Source organism: Pelmatolapia mariae, linkage group LG20 (genome assembly GCF_036321145.2).
Source record: "Pelmatolapia mariae isolate MD_Pm_ZW linkage group LG20, Pm_UMD_F_2, whole genome shotgun sequence".
NCBI classification, from domain to species: Eukaryota; Metazoa; Chordata; class Actinopteri; order Cichliformes; family Cichlidae; genus Pelmatolapia; species Pelmatolapia mariae.
This window is the reverse complement of record NC_086244.1, coordinates 36,755,451-36,773,678: the sequence shown is the minus strand read 5'-3', so window position 1 is coordinate 36,773,678 and position 18,228 is coordinate 36,755,451. Positions and strand designations below refer to the sequence as shown.

General features: G+C 43.3%; 1 protein-coding gene across 6 annotated transcripts; it reads right to left on the bottom strand.

Moving 5' to 3' along the window:
* Positions 1-1,879: 1,879 nt before the first annotated feature.
* On the bottom strand, positions 1,880-17,952 carry LOC134618217 (exportin-1-like). 6 transcript variants are annotated; one of them, XR_010091884.1, is made up of 15 exons: positions 17,439-17,951; positions 16,603-16,784; positions 16,314-16,470; positions 16,035-16,198; positions 15,770-15,904; positions 15,499-15,682; positions 14,707-14,813; positions 14,081-14,275; positions 13,286-13,454; positions 12,885-13,019; positions 12,193-12,352; positions 12,008-12,104; positions 11,045-11,134; positions 4,022-7,958; positions 3,220-3,326 (listed from the first exon to the last, which is right to left on the bottom strand). XR_010091884.1 is itself a non-coding variant. In XM_063463494.1 (14 exons), the coding sequence occupies exons 1-13, from the start codon at positions 17,581-17,583 to the stop codon at positions 11,063-11,065; spliced, it is 1,902 nt and encodes a 633-aa protein (XP_063319564.1). In that variant the 5' UTR covers positions 17,584-17,951; the 3' UTR covers positions 3,333-7,958; positions 11,045-11,062. The 6 variants fall into 6 exon arrangements, 5 of the variants coding, with proteins under 5 accessions (XP_063319562.1, XP_063319566.1, XP_063319564.1 ...); XM_063463494.1 differs by lacking the exon at positions 3,220-3,326 and having other exon boundaries at positions 3,333-7,958; XM_063463492.1 differs by lacking the exons at positions 4,022-7,958; positions 11,045-11,134 and having other exon boundaries at positions 1,880-3,326; positions 17,439-17,949.
* Between the last annotated feature and the right edge of the window lie 276 nt (positions 17,953-18,228).

Genomic DNA, 18,228 nt, shown 5'->3' with positions numbered 1-18,228 from the left:
GTGTGGCATGAAAATTTTACTGCATCAACTGAAATTTACACCCAGCCTTACATTTACACTGTAATTCTGCCTGCGTTTTGTGTAAAGCTCATTCTTTAGGTGAGAAGGATGCCACATTTGTTCCACCAAGTTCTGGTAGAGATGTAGTTCTAGTCTTTCCTGTGTTTACTGGAACGTGACTGTGCCATGTACCACACCTAGGCCAATAAAATACAAGTGACTAAATCCATTCAGAGCCTTCTGTGAACTTTTGTTTCTGGTTTATATCCACTGGGTGGCAGCAAATCACACTGGGGGAATAACTACGGATTCCCAAGACACAACCTTTGCCCCAGTTTCACCATGACCTTTCACCTCACCTTTCCAACAATCTACCAGGTGACAAATACGCACTTGATTGGTTCTCAGCTTTAGCAAAGAGTGTTAGTGTTTCCTGTATGAAAAGAAGCCAGAGCATTTTGTGGAAACTGAAAGTCCCAGAGAGGGCTGGTATGCGCCACTGGGTTCGGGGTCACGCCGCTCCTCTCTGCATGAGAGGCACTGACCAATGGGCGTGCTAACCTGGCTCTTCCTGTAAGACTTACTCACAGGGGTATTAATAACCCTGGCTGCTCACAACACAGACCCAGAGCAGGGCTTAACGGGGCATAAAGCGTAGAGGTGATGTGGGCATTTTTTTTTCTCCCCCTGTGGGCGGGTGCTACCCCAGCTGTTCTATCCTCTCCTCAACAGCAGATGCCAAGAATGGCTGAGGATGTGGATCTGGGTCAGGAAGGGGGGGTGGGCGAGTCCTGTTACAACCGGACTGAATTATGGTCCCACAGAGATAAAGAGATGGTTGGATACGAAAGCATCAAAGCAAACACGGCAAACTGACAGAGATGCTCAGTCTGCCAAGACCTGCAGAACTAAACTGTTACTGCTGCAGATTCCTCTGAAGCCTGGCTCTGGGACACAAGGAAATGAAAAGTTGAGTGAAATTAGAATTCCATCTCCCTCTCTGGTTACATCAGAGCTGACAAGATTGTTGGGATTGGTAAGACGAGCGTTTCAACTTTCAATGGCACAGCGTCAGCATAACCTTTAATCTAATACCAGTATGTTAACAGGGATTAGTGGAGGAGTCCACTTACACAGCAGCAACCTTGGCTAAAGATGCCCAGGCGGAAACGGTCGGATGTCGCGTTGCCTGCGTGACGGATGCCATCCGTCATCACTGAGCTTTCTTTTTAGGATTTGTGTTTTGAAAACTTTTCAAAGCACGCTCCTCTTCACACGTAGATGTATGCGATCTAACAGGAGATGGGACAAAATAGTCACTATGCTTAACGACCATGTGGTCAGAAATCATTTTCCAGAGTTGGTTAACAGTGCATCGGGTCAAAGCGCAACAAACCTGTTTAGGTTGGCTTTAGTTTCACACAACAAATCTGACACAAGATGTCTTCTACTCCAGCTGCCATGTGGCAAATCGTCTTTTATAGTAAGTGAAAGCGAAAGCAGCCTGCGCTGTAGGAGGTGGGGTTGGACAAGTAAACACGAGTTCTCAGAGTTGATGACTCAATCAGCTTACAACTGAATTCAGCACAACGTCAGTGTCATTGTTCAACTGTTGACACAAGAAAAAGCTAGTGAGTAAAGCTCTCACTAACAAAGGCTGTATGTTACAATGTTAGGTTAGGTTTAGAGTTTAGTCAGCTATGGCAGCAATGACTTAAAATTCAACAGAAAAAGCCTGCTGTATCGTAACACGATAAAGACTGCATTCTTACTCGGTATTGATCAAGGCCAACACTGTGAAGTCTTCAGACACAAACAATATCTGCTCATATAAAACTCGAGTCTCTGCTGTGGAATGAAGAGATCTGAGCGAAGGCAGGATTATAAAATTCTCACCTTTAATCGGTTCAAAAAGTTCACAACAAATGTAACACCTTGAGAAGGGAAATCTGCCATTAGAGATTGGATGCTTATTTGGATTTATACATTCTTCCTAATTAAACTCACTGGCAATTCATTTACTCTCTGGACAAAAAAAAAAAGCCTTTATTTGGACAAAACTCAAACAGTTACAAATGAAAAATGCAAAAATACAAAATTAAATGTAAACCCAGGTTTATTTCTCATTTTGCTCTAAAGGTAGTGTCTTGAAGCACTACTGCATGGTAAACAATCTAAATTAGTACAATTCAAAATCTCCAAAGCCATCTGAGTTAAACAGGAGTTGTTATAAAGATGCAACCAACCAAAGAGCCCATAAATACCTCCGCCACTTCCTTAAAACATCCCATTAATGAAGGCTCACAAATGAGCAACAATCCTCTTAGAGGAAAACAAAACGCTGATGTCGACTAGGCGACAGCACACACGCGCACACACCCACAACAAAAAGAAATAACAGAATAAGAGGAAAAAAAATGTTCCCATGGTATTAAAGATGCTATACAATTGGGATGATATGCACATATTCGCTTTTGCTTTCCCTGAAAAAAAACCTCACGCTGGCAGCAGCAGCAGCAGCTCAGTTTTTTGGGTGAAGCAGAAAGTCATGAGCAACAAGATGCTGCTGCACAAGCAGCGTCTCTCAGCCTTCATTCATTTTCCATTAGATTCACATTCTCCCACAATGCCGTGGGGCACCAAACAAGCGGTGCGTGCCCCTCTAAAAGACCACTTTCTGTCACACCACGGGTCTAGAAGCTTCTATGCCAACTCAACACATGGGCCGATTTTCACAACACCCCCGCCCACCCCTGCCCACACTGGGTGTAGAATAGATCTATATATAAACAAAGAGATGGGAAAGAGGGAAGAACTAGGAAACAGAACCAGGGAAGTGACGGAAACTGATCCAAAACAACATGGTTAACTTGTCCTAATCGTTATAACTTCATCATGCAGGTCTGAGAAGGGCCAGAGACCAACAGAACGTAAGCTAGATTAACAGTTTTGGAAAGTTATTACACAAAAAGTCTCCATAGAAAACGCAGATCATGTAAAAAGGACCACAGGGTGATGCGGTAATCATTTACAGAGTATTGGCATTATTTTGGTCAACAAACATCCAATGGGATGGCCCACGGCCTCCCACCACACTCAAGTGCCTCTCTTGGGTTTCGTTGCTTTTGCTGTGGTTAGGGTTAAGTTTGGAGTACTGTACAGTTAGACTGAGCAGACGCTCAGTCACACATCTCCTCTGGGATCTCGTGAGTATTCAGGATGCCGGGCACCGACATCTGGATCTTGTGTTTCTCCTCCTGGGCCTGTCGGAGTGACGCCTCCCTCTCCTCCAGGAAAAGGTCCGAGGTGTCCTCACCTGCAAACTCCTGAACAGCGACACAATCACAGAAAGCTGCTGTTAGCTACAAGGTTTGAAAGCCATGCTGCTTTTCTACCACAGCGACCGAGATCCTAATTTTTACTGTTAGACTGCTCAATTAAATGCAACACTACTAAACCCCCATTTGGACAGGAGTGAGGGATCAAATACTCACTATGGGTGCTGGTAATTGAACTCACTCTTCCAAATGATGGGCTTTTATTTGTAACAGGGTTAGCATGCACATGCTTTTTAATAAAAAGTCATTTAAAAGCATGTATTAGGCTCATTTCCAGCATTTCTACATTTTTATATTCTTAGAGCTTTGCATGAGCAGTTCAGCTCACTTTTCCTTTCTTTGAGATAACTTCCTTCTGATTGGCTGCTGCTCACAAACAAAAGATCTGATTGGCTGATTGGTTGGGCTTCTTGGAATGCCCATCATTCAGATATTCCCTTTCATTTCTTTTCGCCCTCTTGGACAAAAAACAAACAAACAAACAAAAAAAAAAACAACATGCTTGGCCTCAGCAATTGGTTTAACAGTATTTGATTTACTGACATCATAATTACCACCTAAATGTCAACTTCAGTGCACAAAAATAAACAACAAAAAAATAATCATATAAATAATAACAATAATAATCAGACCAATCAGGACACATGACACAACACTGACTGTTTCCAACAGCACCCACAAACCTTCCATATAGTCATGGCCGCCTGACCATGAAGTGGCAGTGTTGGGTCTAAACTCAGACCCCGCTGTATCCAGGACTTATTCCCATGAAAGAAAAACAAGGCAACAGTGTTCGATCGATTACTTGCGCAAGGGAGGCCTTTGATCAAGAACCAGCTCTTGGAGCTCACGCTCCTAACCTGTCTCCAGCCCAAAGTCCTTCAAAGAGCAGCTTCCCTCGCAGCTATTTATTGACAAACTGTTACAGTTCACACAATAGTTTACAACACGTACCTCCCCTCTTAACCCCCCTTGGTTACAAAGACGAGGCACTGTATGTATATATATATGTGTGTGTGTGTGTGTGTGTGTGTGTGTGTGTGAGAGACCTCCTGCTGGGCAGGAAGCTTACATCAAACAGACCTTCCAGATAGGATGTGTCTGTAATCAAACCTACAGCCCCTCACCCAAAAACTCAAGAATCTGGGGAGGGGGACTGTGGAATTGCTTTCATCCCACAGTTAAACAATGTAGAAATGGATGGTAAGCATAAAAATGACAAACATTTAACAATTCACTCTAACATTCCCTCCTGTTTTGTGATTTTTATGCTCCAAATTATTCCTATGTAGTATATTCTTAGCCTAGCACCTCTTGCTTGACATTTTCAGCGCAGGCGTCATTTATACACAGACTTTTGTCATGTCATTCATTTCAGTCAATTCATATTGTTGTAAAAGTACATAATTAACAAATGTATTAGGAATCATTTTAGTTAGCATTGATCTTATAAACTAAAATGCATCCTATACATAAGCAAATCAAATGTCAACAGTCCTAAAACAGGAGTTAATATTTTCAAAAGAAGATGCCACCAAGGACCAGACATCAACCAAGTTATCCAGCCTTGTGGTGCATCTACTCCTGTCGTGCGATTCATTATGTATTCCTGCAAGTAAACAATTGAATGTAACAGTCAAAAAGAATAATCAACATTCCCAAAAATCATATTTCACTACAATCCAACTGTATACAGACATTGACGTTCAAACACATCAGTTGACTTTATCGTTTGTCCATGTGGCTCTCAGCTGACTTCAAAGCTGTAGCCTGGTTAACACCCTTCTTTATGACTCCTATCAACCCCCAAACCTTCTCACTGTGGGGGTTAGAGTCAACTGGTAAATTATCCGCATTTACAACTCTTCTCCTGTCCTGTTGTCGCCACAGGAAAAGCTTTGTAAAGGAAATTGGATCAAGGTGTTTTGATCTTCTTGGCTCACAACCCCAACCAGCTTAGAGAAGTGTTCATGATGCAAAAAGGCTTCTCTGTTTGCATCCTTCTTGCAGAGGACACAAAGAATAGGCGACATTGCACAAATTTCACGATAAATCTCCAACTTGGACTAATCCATAGCCCTTCATACACATAGGCAACTGGCCTGTTTCCAGTTCATTTAGCTGTTCAATGTCCTGCAGCAAGTCAGATACTTTGAGTCAGACTATCAGGTCTGTCGTACCAGAGCAGTTCACCGTCCCAGCTACTGGTAAATCAACCGTCCATTCAGGTTCAGAAGTTGAAAAGTTGGCAGTGTTCCAAGTATGTTTACTCCTGGATGTGTTGCCAAGGCAACCAAACAACTGTGTCGCTCTATATGGCCACAGTCCAGAAGAATGTGTAGCCAGTGGCATCACAAGCACAACCATTGGTCTCGTTCTTTATGTGAGCGGTTGTGTTCACAAACTGCCACCAGCAGTTGTTGAAAACCTCATGCGGGTACTGGGTGTGGTTTGCTCTGTCCCAGTGCTCTCCTGTCATCCCACTCTGGGTCCACAGGCACAAGAAGGCGCACAGCACATTCCCAGCCATTCTGATGAGTACCTGTGGCGCAGTTGGTTTCTTCACCGGATTGAGACGAGGGGCCCTGGAGGCTTTCCCCCCCCTTTGTACCCGGTCTTCCTGCCACTTACCCCGATCCGGCCTGGATGTGTGTCACCTTCTTGCAGTGCGCTTAATGTATCCAAGTGTTCCTTCCAGCAATCTTCACTGCTGTGGTCGTCGTCAGCAGCATCCGATATGGACCTCTCCACCGTGGACTGGACCAGCACTTCCTCTCCATGGCCTTGTCAACATCCAATCTCCAGACTTCAGACTCTGCTCCTGCGGAGAACAGAATCATCTGGCAGATCATTTGTTCTCAAGACGTCTTTATTTTAAAACATTTTAAAGCATCTAATCTACTAATATGCTCTCTCTTCTGCTCTTCTATCATCACTACAGAAGATTAGAACTCTAAATGCTCTAACATATATAATCTCAACGAGTCAGACCATTCTCTGTTGGAGTAATCCTCATGTACATGTGTATACATCTTAACTAATTCTATACCGTTTAACCATGTCCTGCGTCTCTTCCTAAGTCTTAACTTTACTCTTCCATTAGTTCCCTCTATCAACCCTGCACTTTGTGGGTGATAAGAACAATGATGTTTTTAGTGTTATCCCTAGATGTTGTGCCATTAATCTCATCACTTCATTTACAAAATGTGGACCATTATCACTAAACAATACTCATAGTTATTACAGTTGGACAGCTCTATAGTCCATGTGAGTAACTTGAAATGGGTGACTGGGTCTGGGGAATTTCCCTCTCTTAGGTCTCAAATTACCCCGAGAATTATGCTTGCAAAATATCATACATGACCTGCAAAATTTTTTGTAAGGGTATTTAATCTTAAAGTATAAACTACTCATTATCTCCCTCCTGTTGCGACATGGCAAAGCCCATGGCGCAAAATAGCAACAGTTTTATACAAATTCTAAAGCAGTATTGGTTTATCACACAGATAACAAACACCATCCTGCAAGCTCGCTCCTTCTGTAAATCACAACTGTTTCCCTGCAGTACGTGAGTGGCCCTGCATGTCTACCAGTGCATCCCGCATAATAGGCAATGTCTGTTGGTGTTGCACTGCTAAAATGTTAACACCATGTTCTCCTAAAGTTGCCTCTTTCGCGATCTTATGTGCAAAAGTATTGCCTAATGCAACTGGATCTTTCCCTCACATGTGTGCTACACATTTGCAAACGGCAAATCTACTGGGTAATAACTCTGCCTCCAGCAGATTTTGCAAGAGTTTGGCGTGTTCTACAGGTTTCCCTGTAGAGGCTGTCACACCTCGTCTGACCCACTGCATCACAAAGAAATGTAATGTAGCAAATGCATACTGGCTATCAGTGTATATTGTCACATCTTATTTCTCTGCAGCTTTACACGCTTCCATTAGAGCTAGCATCTCTGCTGCTCAAGCAAATAGGAAACATGCTAGTTGTCCTGCACAGATAACTTTCTCACTATCTACTACAGTAAAACCTGTTTTAGTCTGTCCCTCTACTGTTGTAAAACTCAAACCATCAACAAACCAAACCTTTCCCTCACCAAGTGGCACAGCTATTAAGTCATCCCTCGGCTTAAACTCCTTCTCTACGTGGTCTCTACACTCATGAGAAGTGCCCTCTTCTTTCGTTGGCAAAAGGTTTGACGGATTCAGAATTGTGCATCACTTTATGGTAATATGTATGGTTGTGAGAGTAACAGTAACATTAAAGACAAGCGTCTGTAGGTGACAGAAATGTAATTTTAGTCTGCAGTAGTAGACATCTACCTCGTGTTGAACTAACAATGTCAAAAGGTGAAATAAACTATTTCCTGAAACATTGTACAGCTTAAGCTGCTGCACATACTGATCTCACGCATGGAGGTAAAGCACAAGCAACTAGAGCTAATCTGGTAGGATAGTAAGTTACTGGCTTCACTTGTGGAAAAAGTGCTGTTAGTTATTTCACAGTCACCTGGCATTTGTGCTGTTCACAGAACCACAAGTCCATCGCTGGACCTCCTCTGCGCTGTCACTTTTTGGAGCTTGGCACGTTCCCTCAGGTTCTCACGATTCAACATTGCTGAAGATTTTAAAGGCAGAGCACATCGTACACCTTAGTTGTCTTCCTCAACGTCAATGTTGAAACTCTTTTATCTCATTTAAGATTTTGCTGTGCAGAGTCTCCTCATGACGATCTCCTGCAAGCCCAGTAGCACAGCTCCCTGTGCTGAAGGTGATCTCTGATCCTTCTGAAGCCTCTCTCCTGGCCTCAGCTTCCATCTTATGGACGATCTCCTCAGTCACTCCTTCTCGTCATGGCACCTCACGACATCTGCAAATCAAAATGACACTCCTCTCGCCACATGGCTTCCACCATGTGTCAACTCCCCAATGAGACATGTACAAGAATGTTGCACAGTCTCCCTAAAACAATCTCCAGGGTTTGTCCCTTGGAGCAGCTTCACTCCAACCTATAACCCTGTGTAAAAACATTAGTCGGCAATTAAATGTTTAGCTTGTTTAACTCCCAGCTCCACCTGGAGCCTGTATTCTGGAAGACAAATCCGTTAAATCAAACTTCACATTTTCAACCGACTATAGATCAAAGGAATAATAAAGTATTCAGCAAAAAAGACAAATATCATGTACAGGTTTTCTCCAGTCATTAAATCACTATTATTATCATAATTTGTCCCAAATTATGAATCATCCTAATTTATTCCACAATTTAATCGGTGACTTTCCTAAAGTTTGTCACTCCACTCATTTTTATCACTCAATAGTGGCCAGCTAATGAGCCCCATATTCAACTATTCTGTAACCACTGCACATGTGTTCAATTGTCACTTCTCTGTCTGTGCTGAATCCTTTACAAGCACTCTTAAAGAAAAAACAAACATTAGCCAAACACACAGTTTGTCCTGGTTGTCAGGTGTTGGTCATCCAGATTCCAGAGATGCTGTAAAAAGAAGTAACACTGGTTTCAAACACAGTGTCACACTGTATTCACTTCTCCCTTATAACACTCATATTTTCTCCAACACAGTGTAAGTTAATCACCAACACACAGCCTGTAACCACAGTTTTCTTCACACAAAATCTCAGTAATCCTGTGGTATAAAAACATCATTAAGATGTGTTCTGCTATAAATCACATGATCGAATCACATGATTAACCATCTGCTGTAAAAAGAAAGGTAAATGTTAGCGCTGCGCATTTGTATACACTCTTTCTCACAGTAATCTCTGTGAGCAACACTAAGTAGTTAATGACACACCCATGGTGAATTCACAGACACAGAAAATTTTAAACTAAAAGGTTAAATTTGCAGAGTTCACATAGTCATGTGACCCAAGTTTCCTCCTGTGGTCTCCTTCTGCTCCTGCAATAGAGACACACACAGAGATACATCCACACCTTTGTCAGGTGGGGGTTAACTTCACACAATGGTGTTAAGTCAGTCAGTCTTGTCAGCTTTTGTCAGTCAGTTTTCCCACTCATTTTTTATTTGCTAATAGTAGAACCTTTCTTGGCGCAATAAGTTTCTACTGCCAGCAATGACGTCATTTCAAAAAAGAAGAAGAAAAACTTTAGAAGCGGATTACATCGCTGAATCCTTTTTGGCAGGGACTTGTTTTCTGATTGTCCCAAATAAGTGGCTTTCTCCTGAGCCCATTTTAATTTTTGGAGAAACTCACTTGCAACAGTTTTCTCGACGACGAGTCGTATAGCGCTTCTGTTCTAATCGTGCATCTCTGCTCAAACAGAGATCATCAACCGAAACTTTCAGTGCACCATGAAAGTAACAAAATAAAAAGAAAGGAAAGAAAATAAAGGAAAGCAAAGGAAAGAAAGGCCTTGTTAAGTCATGACACGTGTTTTTCATGCCAGGGGGATAAATTGTAACAACCCATTTGGCAGGCTCAACTTAGTAACAAAAGACAAATCAACAGCCAGTTTAATCTCAAACATTCATCCAATCAGCCACACACAACATACAGCATAACCCTGTTGTCTCATCACATAATAAGTTTCTTCTCATGTAACCAAATGTGTGCCATGGTAAAACTTCTTCACACACCAGAAACTCACAATCAGCTCACTCAGCTCACTCATGTAAGACCCCTCATCAGCATTCTGTTTTCCTCTATGATGCAGTCATCTGTCCTCCTATAATATTCAGTCCACTAGTCTATGTATCACTTTCATCTTACTAGTGACTTGGACAAGATGACAAACAGAATCTCATGCTTAAGATTCTGTCTGGTCTTCATGAGTATCATTTATTGTGTATGCATGTAGGGTTAGTATAGTTGATGTATTTTCTGTATGTTTTTGTGTTCCTCTCTCATCACATTTTCATTATTCTCATCACTGCTTAAAACAACACACATCTCTCTCTCTGTTTTTTTTTTAAACTGTCCTTTCCTTCAAAACAGAAAGTAGCATTACAGCTGTTTCAGGCTGAGAAACACCAAACACTCTTCGTGCTATCATTCACCACACAACTATGTTATTTCTTTGTCCGCTGGGCAGGTGACCTGCAGAATCACGTCTGCCCCAGCTGGATACCTTCACACACACCGTGACGTCAGACACGCTCACACGCACTTCTGCTTAGCGCACAATTTCACTTCATTCTTCAACAATCCACACACCACGTTCTGCCCAATAAAAACTTTGCAGTGTATTTCATCCTCTTTCAAGGCAGACTTCTTTTAAGTTTGCAGCAGGCAACGCGACTTACACCAAAACCCAGGCTACGTGTACACAACAGGTCACCGAATTCCATTAACACCGCTTTCCTTCTGTGCTGCTGCGTTCACTTTACTGGCACTCACACACATATACGCTCATTCACACTCTTTTTAGGCCTATAATCCCCCTTACCGCGGCGAGCTCTTTCCTCCTTACCATTGGTGGAGAAACCATACGCTCAACGCCCTTAACTGCGGAGAAACTTTTTTTTTTTATCTTTATAGAGCTCTATCCTCCTTTCGGTGGAGAAACCGTCCTTACCCTCCTTCTATTCGGTGGAGAAACCTCTTTAAACCTCCTTCGGTGGAGAAACCAGGTAGCTTGCGTCTACACGCACAGCTTGCGCACTCACGTACCTGCTTTAACGCACGGGCACGTAGCCGCTCTCTAAGGCCTTCTGTACTCACTGTTCGTGTTGTTTCCGTTCATGGGAAGAGTCTCTGGTTCCCGTCAATCGCCATCCATCCCGAGGGGAGTTCAGGCGCAAACTGTCCGGCCTGGAACAAAGCAAAGTACCAGGGCTTTCGTCAATCGTCCCAGACGATGGCTGCTAGCAGACTGCGGTGGCGTCCTCTCCCTCTCCTCGGTGAATGCAATGTGTTAGGATCCGGCTCGAAGGACCAAATAAATGTTGGGTCTAAACTCAGACCCCGCTGTATCCAGGACTTATTCCCATGAAAGAAAAACAAGGCAACAGTGTTCGATCGATTACTTGCGCAAGGGAGGCCTTTGGTCAAGAACCAGCTCTTGGAGCTCACGCTCCTAACCTGTCTCCAGCCCAAAGTCCTTCAAAGAGCAGCTTCCCTCGCAGCTATTTATTGACAAACTGTTACAGTTCACACAATAGTTTACAACACGTACCTCCCCTCTTAACCCCCCTTGGTTACAAAGACGAGGCACTGTATGTATGTGTGTGTGTGTGTGTGTGTGTGTGTGTGTGTGAGAGAGACCTCCTGCTGGGCAGGAAGCTTACATCAAACAGACTTTCCAGATAGGATGTGTCTGTAATCAAACCTACAGCCCCTCACCCAAAAACTCAAGAATCTGGGGAGGGGGACTGTGGAATTGCTTTCATCCCACAGTTAAACAATGTAGAAATGGATGGTAAGCATAAAAATGACAAACATTTAACAATTCACTCTAACAGCAGGAAAGTGTTATTTGTGGAAACAACAGCTAAGCAGTTAGCTATGTAGTCAGTGATAAGGAGAGACAAAGCTTCCATAGAGGGACAGGCTCCATGTGCTTCAGCTCAAATACACTACTGAGATACACTCAGTCTAACAACTTACACTTTGTGTACCTCCTCAACACTGAAAGGACTACTTAATACACCTCCAATCAAAGTTGCTACAGTCTGACGAGCTCACCTTTATCTGGACGAGGAAGTCCCTCAGATGCTCCTTGAAGGCAGGAATGTCCTGGTTTAAGCTGAACAGCCCTGTCACAAACACCTTCACCTGAGCACTGACAGACAAAACACACACACACGTAAGCATCGACTGAAAAACAGATTCACTCCAGCAGAGATTATATGCGTAATGTTCACACTCACTCCTGTAGGTGGGGGAAGGCAGTCTTAAGCAGGTTGGCCACATATTCCTGGATGAACACCTGGTTGTTGGTGGGGCTGGCGGAGTTCAGCGCTGCAGTGATCTTCCCCTCCTCCACCAGGTTGAACATGTAGGCCAGGATGGACGCGTGCATCGTCAGGCCTGCAGAACACACACACACACACACACACACACACACACACACACACACACACACACACACACACACACACACACACACACACACACACAGAAAATGAATCCATCGTCTTTCCCTAATTCCCTCATCTTTGTAAAGCCACATTCAAATTGATTTAGTTCTCTGGGGGAGGTGTTAATATTACCTGGCCTGGTTTAGTGACTTTAATCCAGTTCAGATAATGAATGTGTCTTTTTAAAAATGTTTTTGATCCCATCACCAGGAAGATTCAACACTACAATCAACTCCTAAATAAATCAGTACTGAGTAATGTGTGATCTTTTAAGCAAGAAGTCACTTCCATTTTTCAAACTAGTGCCTTTAAAAGGTTGTACTGAACTACTACAGCCTTACTGTGATCTGAGCCAATGATTTTAACATAAACATGTTCATCTGACCTGCACAGCAGACGCCAACAGTTTTTGAAAGTATAAATATCATTTGGACGACTGCAGATTCAAACAACTGAACGGCATCAATTGTGTGTGAGCTCACCAGCAGTGTGCGATGTGTCAGTGACCACAGAGAAAATGTGCTGCAGGATATCGCAGAAATATGTCTGGTAGAAACTTTGAGCGGCTGCCTCCTCCTGGGCCACATTCTGCAGCAAGGTGTACAGAATCTGCAGACCTGAGCAGCGACAAGACACAAAACAACACAAAATTATAGTTGCACATCCTTCAAAGACCACAGCAGCTTATTGTTAAAAGCCGGGTTGCACAGTGATGTCGCTGTTCTGATGCACGTCTGTTTCAGTGTGAAAAGGATCACAGTGCACCTTCATGTCACGTTTCTGCCTGTGGATCCCACAGTGGGTTTTCCCATTATCAGTATTTAAGATGTTGTTGGTCAATAAGAGCATAAACATCTTAGTGTACTCATCTCTGTGCCCTTACCAGTGTCAGCCACGTTCCTCATGGTGTGCTTAAAGGCCCAGATGATAGAGTCCAGCACTAGTTTAAACTGGGCTGGAGGGATGGCGAGGAATGCGGGAAAGCAGTGCGAGTTTACAGCTTGGAGCAGGTAGAAGAAGTGGGTCCTGTGCTCTGGATACTCCTCAAAGTTCTGGTACAAACATACAAACAGATGATGAAAAATTTAAATCTACAAGCCAAGTTATATCATAATCCTACACATGAAATAACGTATCAGCAGTCTAACTTAAATCTGGCCTCACACTGCTGCAGGTTTTTAGTTTCTGAGAGGCACCTGATGGGTCCCAGTTGTATTTTGGAGTGGAAACAGAGGCTCAGGTCAGAGTGAACAACAGCTGAAGCCGACTGAATTTTAAGATTTTCATTTTTTTCCTGCAGAACACAAGCACTTAACTGAAACTCTGTCAGATAGTGACTAAAACCAATGCAGTGCTGCAGTTAAATAGATTTTTTGTTTTCTATCAACAATGATGACGTGCATGAATGTAATTATCAGTCCAGTGATTTACACACTGGAGTGAAGGCCGCATGGTAGATTGCTTATCCCAATGCAAATGAAAGCTGCTGATTTGATGACTGAGGTGTTTACTCACTACTCTCAGTAATAAAAGAGCTGCTGATAACTACTAACAGTTGAACAGACAGCCGGCCACTTGATAAACAGAAAGACAAAGACTGCTGTCTCGGTCACGTGTGCAGGAAAGATTTAAAAACAAATATCCACATATGATGCGTCAGCGGCTCACTGGGTCGTACCTTGTTGATCATGTTTAGAGTGCACTCAAAGACGGCATCAAAGATCTGGGGTATCTCGCTGGTGATGTGCCCCCCCAGCTTGTTGACAATAGTTGCCATGGTGCTGAGGACTTCAGGCTCACGGGCGGCAGGGACATTGCGTTGGTAGTCAATGAGGACGGCATCCAGCAGGGGGGGAACAAAGTTCTCACCAACCTGAAACAACAACAACAACAAGAGGCGTCAGCAAAGAAAGCTTTGAGGGACGCACAAAAACCTGAGCAGACATGCTTTAAATAAAACTATGAAAGGTGACCAACTCCTCAGCACAGTGACAAACTGTGAATATTAAAGGGTTGTGCAGATGCAAACACAGAGGGGGGCAGAAAAGTCTGCCACAGGGGAACAAAATCTTTGTGTCTGATCTAAAAATACCAACTGGATTGTTCAAAAGCTGTTCCACAGTCAGCTGTTCCACTGGCTGCTACAGTAGGAGTAACTCAGGAGGATACAAGAGTGTAAATATATCACTTCTGATATCATCAGCATTTTTAGTACAGCAGCTTTCTTCCTTCATTCTTTGTCAATATAAAGCCCCAACTGGGTTTGTCTCCTTCAGCAGTGACATACGTGAGCGCCTTTCTCACCATCTGTGGGTCGTTTGATCGGCTGACCCAGCCTGAGATCAGCTTCAGAGTCTCCCGTTTCACTGTTCTCATACTCCGGATCAGTGGCTGCTTTGTCACCATCTCACCTGCAACACAGGCATTAGCAGAACATGCGACTTCTTAATGAGGATGGAAAAAAAAAAAAAAGTATCACACATAGCAGCTGGGTCTAAATGTGTAGCTCTCACTAAACTTAATGTGCACTGCACACCTCTCAAATCTCAGCTTTTTGTGCCAATGAAACCCATCCCATGTTACATAACACATATCTGACACGTGGAATTACCTTAATTACTGTAATGCAAAAAAAAGAGAGAAAAGACTTTGTAGCTGACTAAGAGCCCACTTGGTTTGGTAGAGAACAGAAGTCTGCTAGAAAAATGGCTGGAATGAAGAAGTATGATATAATTACAGATCATTAAATATTATACTAGCGCTGCACCCATTTATCAGCTAAACACTGGCCCCTATTCTTCTCGATGACTGGTATCAGCAAATAAGATGTCAATTATCTGAAACAGTGGCTGATATTCATCTCATCTACCACATTGACTTAACCCTGATTGGAGTGTGATGAACACTATAAAAGTAAAATAAACAGTATAAACCTCTGAAAATCAACTCCATTTGTGTGCTGCTTACAGAACAGCTATAACCTCACTGCTCTGACAGTAGCATGACAGTAAGCATGTTTACAACCATCTGTCTGCAGTGACCACCATGCAACTGTGACAGTCTGCTGCACGATGAAAACAAATGTGCCGGTCTTACCGTTTGTCTGAATGGCAGCAGAGATGTTCTCGCTGAGGCACTTGTACACGTTGAGCATGTCAAGGTAAATCCGTCCCAGCTGGATAACAAAGGGGTGTCCCACTGCCTTGCAGGCCCTGACGTTGGTCTTAAGAATGCTGCCCAGCTGTTTGACGGTTTCTGGGTCCTTCAAGATGTCCACGTTCTGATGGACAGAAGAGGAGCAGAAGAGCTATTAACAAACAGCTTGTGTGTCTCTGAAATGTGAATAAACGGTGATACACCATCTTACCTTGGTGGCCTGCTGGATGATACTGTCCCACACTTGATTGGGCAGCAGCATATATTTCTCTATCAGGTGCTCCTGAACAGCCTGGTCGGTCTGTGCCCCAATCATGTACCCTACTGCCTCATAAAACGTGTGCACCTGTACGTACACACACACACACACACACACACAAACAAACAAAACAGTCAGCACAGACACTCAACTGGGCAAATAAGAGACAGCTGTGCCTCTCTCTGATGGATTTCTGTGGGTAAGAACACTTAATGACCTGCTGAGGCTGAAGGTCACAGATGATCGTGTTAATGTTGTTGAGGATCTCATCGATGAAGGGCATCACCTCTCCCACCTGCACCTGGATAAAGTGGTGCCGACACTTCTGGGCAATCTTAATGAAGGTGTCGCACGCCATGTCCTGAACTCCATCATGGGTCTCTGTGAGGGCAGGACAGAAAAATAAAAATGCATTAGAGCTGTATCCATCTATTCATCCATCTGCCTGAAATAGATGCAAAGAGGGAGTTCAACAAATAAAAATACTCCAGCTCACCATGCATGAACTCAAAGAGCTTGTTCACAACAGTTTTGAGGAACTTCCAGTGGGCTCTAAGAAAACGAGGGTACTGGCCAACAATGTACATGATGTTAGAGGCGATGATGGCCTTGTTGTCTTTTCCTCGCTTCTGCTCACAGAGACCCAGCAGATCCTGAAGCAAACACCAAAGGATTCACTTAGGCTTAATGTTAAACCTTATGGGTGAGACAATAATTAATATGAGGCACAAGTATGAGTGAGGGACTGCTGTCACCTAAACCTAAATACACAGACACATCAATACCTTAATGACAGTAACAAGGAACCTCTTCTCATCCTCCTCGTGCATAGCCCCACTGATGGATCCAATGGCCCAGCACAGTGTGTTGAGGTTCTTCCAGGACCATTCAGTACCATTTACCTGGTTGTGAAGCTTCTCTGTCATTATGCGTTCTGTGTCCGCATAATCCAAGTGAGTCAGGTACACTGCAGGACAGTAGAGCAAATGTGTATCAGAGTACAGTACAGTTTCTGCTAAATTAAGAGTTAAAACTACAGAGACACAGTTCAGAACCAAGACAGAGACAGAGAGATAAAAACAACAAAAAAAGAAACAAACATATATGAGAAGAAATGGCAGAATAAATTTTCCCTAAAAAACACTGACGCCTGTGTGATGAGTGACACTGATCAAGCCAATTTAGTCAAATGTAAATTTATAGTCAGTCAGTTCTACAGTCAAAGCTAAAGCTTTCCCTACATCCATCCATTATTTAAACAGCTTATCCTTTTGCCAGTCTACGAGCTTCCAATCGATCTAACCTGCATTTCTTTGGATCTGTGGGGGAAAACCAGAGCACCCGGAGGAAATCCACGCAGACGCACAGAAAGGCCCCAGCCAGCCGGCAGTGCTAACCACTGAGCCACAGTGCCGCCCGATTCTCCTACAATTAGGGCTGCACGATTTTGCATAAAATGAGAATCACGATTTTTTTTGCTTAGAATTGAGATCACGATTCTCTCACGATTTTCTTTTCCAGTATAAATATTTATTGCACTTATTAACTGCACATCAACTTCGTAACAGTTGAAACTGAACATAAAAACAATAAATAAACATAAAAACAATAAATGCCTCACATTTTGTGGTTGCCGCAAAATGTTGTACTGCTTGAAATTCCTCCTCCACCGTTGCTCGACACTGCGTGTATAGAGCAGGTAGTGCAACAATAGAAAAATAGTTGCGGGACGGCACTGTGTAGCGTTTGTCTAGGGTGTTGATCATTTTCCTAAATCCCTCGTTTTGCACAGTGTTGATATATCTTTGGTCAGGTGATAAGTAATAGCCTCCGTAATTTCTTTGTGCCTGCGGGAGTTCGACGGGTATGGGGTATAAGGTTCCCGTTATTGATGTTTGGGTGGTTGACCAGGACGAATTTTCTCCTGTCACTTTCTCGTCATCCCTGACGTGTTCTCCGTTGTTTTTTCCCTGCCAATGTGAGCATCACGGCACAGCTTCTGTATCACGTGGTATAAGGCTCCGCCCTTGTCATTTGTTGAGCAGGAAGAGTGAGCGCTTGTTTTCATGCAGATTACGTCCCGGATCAAAATGCGGTACAATCGTCGTCGTCTATTTTTTTTTTTTTTTTTTTTTTTTGAAATCATTGTCATTTGGAAATGAGATCGCACATAAGTATGAATCGAGATCGCGATTTTCTAACGATTAATCGTGCAGCCCTAATTCATCCTGCCTCTCCATCCATCCCATCCCGCCCATAGTTCGTTCCATGCTTTAGTAACAAGAGCTGCCGAGAATGCGAAAAAGTCCCGGATGTGTTCTCGCGCCGCCTGTTTTATCGAGCATGCATCGGTGGTGACTTGTGTGGACTTCGTACAGCTAAATATCCCAGAATGCATTTCGTCCAAAACT